Source organism: Mesocricetus auratus, unplaced genomic scaffold (assembly GCF_017639785.1).
Source record: "Mesocricetus auratus isolate SY011 unplaced genomic scaffold, BCM_Maur_2.0 Super-Scaffold_100013, whole genome shotgun sequence".
NCBI lineage: Eukaryota > Metazoa > Chordata > Mammalia > Rodentia > Cricetidae > Mesocricetus > Mesocricetus auratus.
This window is the reverse complement of record NW_024429196.1, coordinates 45,594,780-45,605,134: the sequence shown is the minus strand read 5'-3', so window position 1 is coordinate 45,605,134 and position 10,355 is coordinate 45,594,780. Positions and strand designations below refer to the sequence as shown.

At 41.2% G+C, this 10,355-nt stretch overlaps 1 protein-coding gene across 1 annotated transcript; it reads right to left on the bottom strand.

Annotated features, from left to right (window-relative positions):
- Nucleotides 1-7,925: 7,925 nt before the first annotated feature.
- On the bottom strand, nt 7,926-8,779 carry LOC121132746 (vomeronasal type-1 receptor 3-like). Its single transcript, XM_040755701.1, is given in 2 exon segments — nt 7,926-8,017; nt 8,020-8,779. Coding segments are annotated over 2 exon segments (837 nt in total). The 5' UTR covers nt 8,765-8,779.
- Nucleotides 8,780-10,355: the final 1,576 nt, after the last annotated feature.

Here is a 10,355-nt window from a genome sequence, read left to right as displayed (position 1 = left end):
CTCCTTGGAGGTGACTATCAGGATATCATCCATACACTAAATAATAAAAGCCTGAGGACTTTTCCTATACTGGAGAGTTTGTCATACCTTGAGGTAATACAGTCTATTGATATTGGAGCTGAAGTTCTTTATGATTGAGTAAAAGGACAGAAAAGGTGAAATGCATCTGATCATTGGGATGAATATGGTGTTAAAGCAATCTATTGAAGGCCAATCATTTTTTCTTAATACATTTTTATTTAAATTAAAACAATATTATTTTACATATCAATCCCAATTCCCTCTCCCTCCCATCCCTTCCACTAACCCCCCATTTACTCCCTGGGGAGGGTGAGGCCTTTCATGGGGGATCATCAAAGTCTGTTGCATCATTTGGGGCAGGACCTAGGTTCTCCCCCATGTATCTAGGCTGAGAGAGTAACATGGGTTCTCAGAGCCCTTTCATGAACTAAGAATAACTATTGGTTCCACTGCCAGAGGTCCCATAGACTTCCCAGGCCTCCCAACTTACAGCCGCATTCAGGGGGACTGGTTCATCCTATGCTGATTCCCCAGCTGTCAGACTGGTGTCCATGAATTCCCACTTGCTCAGGTCAGCTATTTTTGTGGGTTTCCCCAGCATGGTCCTTGATCCCTTTGCTCATCAGTCCTATCTCTCTACAACGGGATTCCAGGAGTTCAGCTTAGTGCTTAGTTGTGAATCTCTGCTTCTGTTTCTATCAGCTACTGGGTGAAGGCTCTATGATAGAGTTTAAGGTAGTCATCAGTTTAATTATAGGGGAAGGGCATACACACTCTTAGGCACATACCTAAAGGATGCGTATTCGTGCCACAAGGACATCTGTTCAACTATGTTCATAGCAACATTATTTGTAATAGCCAGAACCTGAAAACAACCTAGATGCCCCTCACCTGAAGAATGGATAAAGAAAACGTGGTACATTTACACAATGGGGTACCAATCAGCAGAAAAAAACCAAACCAAACCAAAACAATGAAATCTTGAAATTCACAGGCAAATGGATGGAGCTAGAAGAAACCAGCCTAGTGAGGTAACCCAGACACAGAAAGACAAACATGGTATATAGTCACTGATAAGTGGATATTAGACATAGAACAAAGGATTACCAGACTACAATCCACAACCCCAGAGAAGCTAGGAAATCAGGAGAACCCTAAGAGACACATACATGGTCCCCTGGAGAAGAGGAAAGGGACAAGATCTCCTGAGCAAAACGGAAGCATGGGAGGGGAGGAAGGTAGGTAGGAGAAAGAGGAGGGGAGAAGGGAAAGGAGGAGGAGAACATGAGAGATTAGGAAGATCAAGTTGGGGGAAGAATAGAGAAGGAGAGCAAGAAAAGAGATACCTTAACAGAGGGAGTCATTATAGGTTTAAAGAGAAATCTGGCACTAGGGAAATGTCCAGGGACCCACAAGGATGACTCCTACTAAATGTCCTTACCTTATACTGAAGTCCAATCTTTAGGAATAAGGGTGGATGTTGGAAAACCAAGCTGTAAAGCTCTCATCGATCACATGGTGGCAGTAACATCGCATAAATCAATCGACAATTTCCACTTACCAGATTTCTATTCCAGGGAGAAAGGGAGTGTTTCATGTGCTCATTCTCTAACAGTTCTTCGACTATCTGGAGAAGTGTGGGAACACCAGACCTTGAGCAGAGACCCACTTCCCCTTCTGCCTGGGAGTAGGCAGCTGTAAGACAATGTTTACTAAAAACAATACAATGCCTGGGGGCATTAAGTTCCTGGAAAAGGCCTGCCCGCAGAAACCACCCTGACCTCGACCTTGTCCAAAGACTAACCACCTCTTCTGCCACGCCCAGATCAGTTTCTGGGGTCAGGGAGAACCAGCCAGGGTAGAGAGGAGAGCAGAAGCTTCTCTGGTGGGAGCCTTTCTTGGGAAGTTTTCTTGAACCTTTTTGGGGCCTGCTTAAAGTTTTCTTTACATCGTTGAACAAGTCTCTGTGTTGTCAATACCCGACACCCTCCGCACGTTCTCGGACACAGGCCGCGCAGGTGACGCGACAATTGGAGGTCCTACCGAGATCGCGAAATCGAGGTAAGTGGACGGGGTTAAGAAACTATGGGGAATAGTTCCGGGAAGCTAGAATCATTGCAGTATCAACTAAAAAAGTTACTTAAAGAACATGGGACTGCAGTCAAGTCTAAAACCCTAGAAGGCTTTCTAAAATCGATCGAACGAGCCAGTCCATGGTTCGTTACTGGGGGAAACTTAAATATTCCAGATTGGGAGGAGGTTCGCCGTGATCTTCACAGACTTTTACGAAAAGAGGGATCTGAGTCCTTGCCCCCTACGACATTCTCCTTATGGAGATTAGTGAGAGGAGCACTTTTGACAGATAAGGTTCGTCACCGCCAGGTAGTTCAGGACACAAAAGAGGCTTTTTTAGAATTACAAGAGACTGAGACTCAAGCCTCCTTGAGTTCAGGGGCAGAGAGTGATGATGAATCATCTGAAGGGACCCTGACTGAAACTAGAGGCTCCATTGTTAGTGAGGATGAAGGGGAGTCTCTTAGTAACAACAAAAAAACGGGTAGAGATCTCCGGGCGCGACCCAAACAGAAGAACTCCGGTCAGAATCGGTTATATCCTTCTCTATCAGACCTAGAAAATGGAAGTAGCTCAGACTCAGACTCGTCACAGTCTGAAAAGGAACGGTTACTTGCTGAGATCGCGGCCCTTAAAAAAGAACTAAAAAAGATTCTAATTAAGGAAAGACAGGACAGGGAGAGAAACCCTTCCCCATACTTTGAAAAAAGGGACTCCTATGAGATAACCCAGTCTTGCTCGGACCTGGAGGGAAGACCCCTCCCGCCTAAGACAGGGGTTCAAGGTCCCCCAAGGACGGGAAAGGGAGGGTGACCCTACTTGACCTAAGCCAGGAGTGCCTCATTTAAAAATAAAAAGGGGTGAATTGTGGGAACACCAGACCTTGAGCAGAGACCCACTTCCCCTTCTGCCTGGGAGTAGGCAGCTGTAAGACAATGTTTACTAAAAACAATACAATGCCTGGGGGCATTAAGTTCCTGGAAAAGGCCTGCCCGCAGAAACCACCCTGACCTCGACCTTGTCCAAAGACTAACCACCTCTTCTGCCACGCCCAGATCAGTTTCTGGGGTCAGGGAGAACCAGCCAGGGTAGAGAGGAGAGCAGAAGCTTCTCTGGTGGGAGCCTTTCTTGGGAAGTTTTCTTGAACCTTTTTGGGGCCTGCTTAAAGTTTTCTTTACATCGTTGAACAAGTCTCTGTGTTGTCAATACCCGACACCCTCCGCACGTTCTCGGACACAGGCCGCGCAGGTGACGCGACAGAGAAGAGCCTGTAACTTTTCTCTAGTAAGGGGCCATTGAGGTGTGCAGACAGGCCCACTGAACTTCCATGTAATTTTTTCAGGTTGTGGTTTCTCAATGTTGCTTAATTGCATTAGAGCTCATAGTTCTTAACCCTATCAGGGTTGAATTTACTTCCATGACAGACTGTTGTAGGATATTTAATCACACTGTGAACTCCGAGATTGCACTATTTACTGGAAAACCCTGCTTCTAGTTGTAGTGTGGTTCATCCCTACACACAACTTTTATCCAAGAACTTTCTGCTTGAATATTGTAAACAGGACTAAGTAAAATCAACCATAAGTCAAGAGGAGGACAGGAAAAACAAAACAAAACAAAAACCCCCAAACCCAACAACAACATAAAGCGGAAGAGGAAGTCAGGAGGATGGAGGGAGGGGTGCACAGGAAGTAGTGGGGAGGAGGATCTGGTTGGAGGAATTTTTGTTTGAGACAGCATAGGAGAAGCTGTTTTTCTGGGATGACTAAGAAGTAGCTGGGTGCTTTATTTGTCTCTCTGAGTTAGCAGGTTTTCTCTCTTAAGTCTTTATGAATAAAATCTGGCTATTAAGCCTTTATGAATAAAATACAAGAATGGAGACTTAGTAAAAAACATCAGGCCATTCCAGGGACCATTCCTGCATGTCTACAATAGTGACATGAGCTCCAGAATCAATCAAGCCTGTAAAGTTTTTTAAAAACCGAATATGATTTACAATTTTCTTTTAATAAAGTGCTTAAAGCTAAAGTTTTATCTATGTTGCCAAATCCTCCCTCACAAAGTACGTTTTTCTTTGAAGGGGCTGTATAAGGCAAGAGTAATCACCATGCAAGTTTTTATTCAGCTCTAGTTGCCAAAGAGTGGGCACTGGGATCATGACTAGGATTTCTTCCATTTAATCTTTATCAATAACTCCTGTATGAACTGTGATTCTTTTCATGGATAAACTACTGTAACCCAATAAAATTCCAACTGTTTCAGGCAGTATAGGTCCCCAATATCCTGTATATAACTTAAAAAGTCATTGAAGATGGGAAACCGCAGTATCTTTAGGTCAAGGAATATTAATGGCAGTATTTCCTTGAGTAGCAGCTTGTAATGAAAGAATAGATTGATTATAATCTTAAGCTGGCACAAATGTTATTGTTTTTTGATTTAACTCTCTAATTTTGTGAAACCTGAGGGAGGGCTTTCAATCTGTTTCCTAGTTGTTGCCTGGTATTGTTATTGTTGCTAGGTAATGAACTGCTGTCTTTATCATATGTAATTTGGTATCTGATAGCCCAGTGTTTTCTTTTTTTGCATTTATGGCATTAACTATCTCCTTGACTCTGAGCATTCATTTGTTGCAAAGGCAATTTACATTGTTTCTTTAAGTGGCCAGATCAGCCATAATTGAAACAATTTGCTGACATCTGTTTTTGAACAGTGTATGTTTCTAAAGCAGCTAATTATGCTCTTCATTTTTAGGTTCCTACATTTCTACATAACCACCCCCCCAGGTCTGATTAATCCTTGACAATCTTTATTGGCATCAGCCAAACCAGCTCTTTTAATCATAGCTTTTGAATTAGGTCCCCCTTTATTTGTTTTTCAATAGGATCTTTGAGCCTCCCTGTGAAATCAGCACAAGGCTCAGAGAATAATTTTTATATAACTAGACCCAAAGTCATATCCTGTATCATTTTTCATCCAGGCATCTACAGCTACATCTCTGACATGTGGAAGGACTATGGGAGTTATATTGTGCAACTGGTATTTTGTTGCTACCCATCCACCAGCCTGTCAGCATTTTATATGTGATATTTCCAGGATCACCACTTAGTCCTAGATATCAAGCCCCCCCCCCCACATTTGCCTTTGAAAAAATTGGGAAAGGCTAAAAACTATTTTTGTAATTTTGAGAAAATCATATGGCAAACATTTTGTAGTATTCCTGTAACCAGATATTCATAACAATATGGAGCAGTCCCATAGGAAGCACAAGCCTTTACAAAAATCTTTCATTGTATCCATGTCCAATCATTGACAAACATTTGACTTTGTTGAAATTGCACTGGAAATACCAAGCACAGCTCATGAGGCTGGGGAGAAATTGATGGATGAATTCCTTTTCCCTGCCTTGCCCTGGTGTGACTATGCTCTACACTGAGCTTTTTCATAGGCTCTCCTAAGTCCTTACTAAGAAACGTCAAGAAGTCAAGATTAGATTGATCATCAAAATCCTCACCCTGTGCTTCAGGGTAGTCTCCAGGCAAGGGACAGTACATATTTGAAAGTGGCTGCAGTAAGGGAGCTGAGGGAGAAATCTCTAGCACAGTTGTCAGTGGTGCCATATTTACTTTGCATTTTGCTTGAACAGGAAAAAAATCTTCCTTTTTGCCTCTTTTTTTTTTTTTTTTTTTTTTACCAAATTTAAGGTTTCACCATCAAGCTTATAGTCATGGTTACATGTTTCTATGCTTTTTCCGTATTTTGGGGGGACTCTGCCCCATACTTCCTCATCTAAATTTCCTTCTTCTGGAAGTCAGGAATTATAATCAAAACAACTTGAAAGAAACCTAATAGTTGGGATTTTGATGCTAGTGTTCCTCCTTTCTTTAAAAAATGAAGCACAAACTCAACGTAAGACAAAGCTGTCCCAGCTTCTGCACCGTTAGTCTCACTCATCTCTTGTGAGCATCTCCACTCTCTGGGGTCACTTCAGCTCCCTTTTCAGGCACCGCATGCCACCACTCCAGAGGCAGTTGGACCTGGGAGAATCAGGTGGACTAAAGTCTTATGCAACAGCCAACTTTATTCAGAGCAGCAGACAATTTATACTCTGAGGGTAAGAAAGTTCATATGATTTCAAACTGTATACAACGACAAAGACAAGCTGAACATGTTTTTCACAGAAGCAAAGGACTTTTAAACATTTAATTGATTATTGATAACAAGCAATAATAAACAATCTGAAATAAACCCACTCCTTTCTGCTCTGCCTGGAGGGAGCATGAAAACACATTCCAAAAAACTTTCTGTGATTTAGAGAAACTGAGGCAAGATTATTATTATTATTATTATTATTATTATTATTATTATTATTATTATTATTATTTGCCCTGTGTTTCCACAAGCACTCAGAGTTCTCAAACTACTCCATCCCTGGGTCATGTTGTTACATGGAGGGAAGGGTTTATTTGGATTACACTTCCACATCACTGTTCACCATCAGAGGAAGTCAGGACAGGAACTCACTCAGATTAAGCATATCTTTCTTCGCTCCTTCTCTATGTTCTTACATGCCTTCCTTTTGAGTCAAATTACACAGATTGTCTTAGAAAGTGTTCATTAGTCTGGCCCTTTATGACAGTTTCTAGAAAATGGCTGTAACAGAAGAGCTGTGAGACCAAGAGAAGCAATAGATGTTACCTACAAACAAGCCACATTTACGTGAGAAAGGTGAAAAGGAGCTGGAGGGATAGTTAAGAGACTTTCAGAAGACCTGGTTCCTGACCCAACACCCACTTCATAGGACTCATGACAACTATAACTCTAGTTCCCTGGGACTCAATGTCCTCTTCTGGTCTGTGTAGGTACCTACACATGTGGCACACACTTTCACAGACAGATAAATAAAAGTAAGTCTTAGATGGATATAAAATAAAACTTTACAGTGTATTCGTTATCTAGCTTATCGCATATCTACAATGTTTATTCATGAAGAGAACCTTAATGAATATAACACCAAAGAAGTGTTTCAGTGTTTTTAAGTCCTGTGACTAGTGCATTGGGATTCTATGAAGTAAGTATAGTTCATGTCATTTTTCACAATTCTGTAAAACATTTTCTACAGATAGAAGCATGTAGACACTTTGAAGAATCCCCAAGTAGCATCATGGTACTAACATTTAGCAAGCACAGTGTCAGCTACAAGATATGGAATTTCTTTAAATAACATGATTAAATCATTATGAAATTGATAACATTAACCATAGTCATCTGTGGGCTTCCAGTCACGGTGATAGTAAAACCAGTTTTACTAAACAGAACTAAGACCATTTTCTCTGTGCTGGAGTCATGGCTCAGTAGTTGAGAGCAATAGCTGCTCCACCAGAGGACCCAGGCTCAGTTCCTAACAACCACACTTTGGCTCAGAACCTCTCTAACTCCAGTCAGGCACAGGGCTTTGATCACCTTTTCTACCTTTTACAGGCACCAGGCACAGATGAGCTACATAGACAGAATGCATACAGTCTCTCCATACACAAAAATACAGAAAAGTTAAAAATTCCCTTTGAAAGAGAGGGAAAACGGAGAATGAATTTTGATTTATTAGTATAATTTACCAAGTCCTCTTTCTCTTTAAGTTCAAGGCTGCAGGTCACCAGGAAGATGTTTGAGAATAAACACATGTTTAAACTGCTTGTGAAATTTTTGCCTTACCCACAATATTGGAGAACTGAGAGCTCTTTCACACTCATGGAACAGACAAATGAGAGAGATATTTTTTCAACTTCTCTCACTGAGCATGCCAACACACATCTCTGTGAATCAACACAAGGGGGCTAAAAGTTGCATAACCAAGAGCCAGAAATTTTTGAATATTTACCATCAATGAATTGTCTACTAAAGAGAGACTTAAAAACAGAGAAAAGGCACAGTCAGTCCAATAGAAGAACACAAAACAGAGCATCAGCAGGAGGACACTCTGAGCAGCTCTCAGCTCAGGGGGAGTTCTGTAGAGAAGCTTGGAGTTCTGAAGATAGAGGACATGCTGGTGGTGCTTGTGGAGAAGAAGTACCATGTAGCCACTGGCCCCTCCCATGGCACCTTGAAACACTGCATCTCTCAGGACCATGAGAGGAAGAACAATCCACTTTGTTTTCTGGCTTTCTAGCATAAAATAGCAATAGTTGTCATTACTCTTAACCTGTGATGTATTCAGGGTTGTACTTGTGATGGACTGGATTAGGTTCATACTTATTAAAGAATTGAGTACCCAAAAGAAAAGAAAGAATGGAAGGATGTGCCATGCAGACTTTGGTCTGAGCCTCCTCCACCCAGATGCTCTGGGACTGATGATGATGGCCTGCACCACAGTGAGGAGACTGCTGGTGCAGATGGAGATGCCACGGGCTACCCTTGCCAGGTAAATGATGATCTTACAGACTATGTCATTTAGGACATTTTTCAATCCCAAAGCTGCCATTGTCTTTGGCAATCCTTTTGCAAGAAGGATTATGATGTTTGTAAAAGCCAAGTGGATGAGAATAAGGTGTATGGGTTTCTTCTCAGAGCCTCCCCACCAACTGAACATATAATTCATAGAAACAGAAATGTTCCCCAGAGTACCAACCATAGTCATGAAGAGGAAAATTATTTCCTTAATAAACTTCAAAATCATTTCCTCCTTTCTGGGTAGAAAATCTTATATTCAGGCTACAAGGAGCTTTTCCAGAAAGCATCAGTAATGCTAGAAATTTATCTGAAAAACATTTTGCATAATAGCATTTTCTAGTATACAAGAGTCAGGGATGGACACATGTACTGTTGCAGATTAGGTCTCTGAATACCATCTTTGCCCTGTGGACTCTGAGTTATGTTTGTGTTCCAACAGATGAATTTAGTAGTTGGAATAACACCCAAATTTTTAAAGCAGATATGTTTGACCTCTATGTATGCAAAATTGATGTAATCAAGTGTATGTGTGTGTGTGTGTGTGTTTGCATGTCTGTCTATATGCATGGATTATCATAGTTAACTCTCAGCATAGCTGCATTGAACTCCACATTTCTTATTTTTCCCTCTGTTTCATCATATTTTTCCACCCAATTCCCCAAGACCAAGGCTCTTTTCTTATCTGTATCTTAATTAGTGTAACCATTTCCAGACTTGCACTGGATTTCAAAGCTTTATAACTTCTATTTTTAATCCTAATATTTTACAAGTTTTTACATTGACCATTCTGTGATTTCACTCCATAGAAATGTTTACTAGTTATTTTTTTAAAAGCAGTTCTCAATATCAAGTTCAATTGCACAACCTTTCCAGATAGGACCCTACAGTAAAAACTGAATCTTCAAAGTACAACCCGAAAATTTTCATGTACCTAGCAGGTTGCAGTTGGGGATGGTGTCTAGCAGAATCTTGTGCTGCCTTCTAGAAGAGCTGGTGGCAGAAAGCTGTGATCCTAGGGAATGATTTCAGGTCATCTATAACCCCAGAGACTTACTTTAGGACATATAAGGGAACACGGAACAGCTCTGGACCAGGGGATGATGATGAGGTAGACCTAAGAGTGATTAATGAGTGTTATATACTGTCATAAGTCAAGTGCAGTTTATTTAACAGTTCATGGTGGCTTTTGCCTCTGTGGGACCTTTTGAGTAGTAGTTATATCAGTGGTTTTGCAGCCAGCCTTCCCTCCAACTTGTCAGGCTGCTCTTTTATACACCAATCCAAGCTAATTCTAGAATATGGACTTGGGGAAGATGTTATTCTTCATGTCCAGGAGCTCCATTTTCATTTCTCAGGCATTTGTGGTAAGCTTTGGGCACATTTTCTAAGATAAGAGGAATCTGCATATAACACTGGCTGCATCGGTTTGTGTGTTCTGAGTACTTGGAATGCCTCTGTTCTCTACCCTTCTTCCTGTTAAACTCACAGGATTGCTTTAAATATCTATGTCCAGGTGATCTCATGGGTGACCTAAATCAACTTAGCCTTGTTCCCAGGCTTGTGTCCAGGTGGCCTCATGACTCTAGAGGTAATTATTGCCTGTATCAGTGAGTCCCAGAGATCACAATACTATCCTAAATGTCTGTACCAATGAAATATGCTCCAGATAGTAGCAGAAAGCACACCAGCATTCATTGATAATTTCGAGTAAAAATCAAGTGTTTTGTCAGTGACGGGAATCTGTAAAACTCCCGGCTATCAGTTTGCCCAAGTACTGATGGAAAATAATAGCATTTTTCTGTTTGTTTAACTCTTGC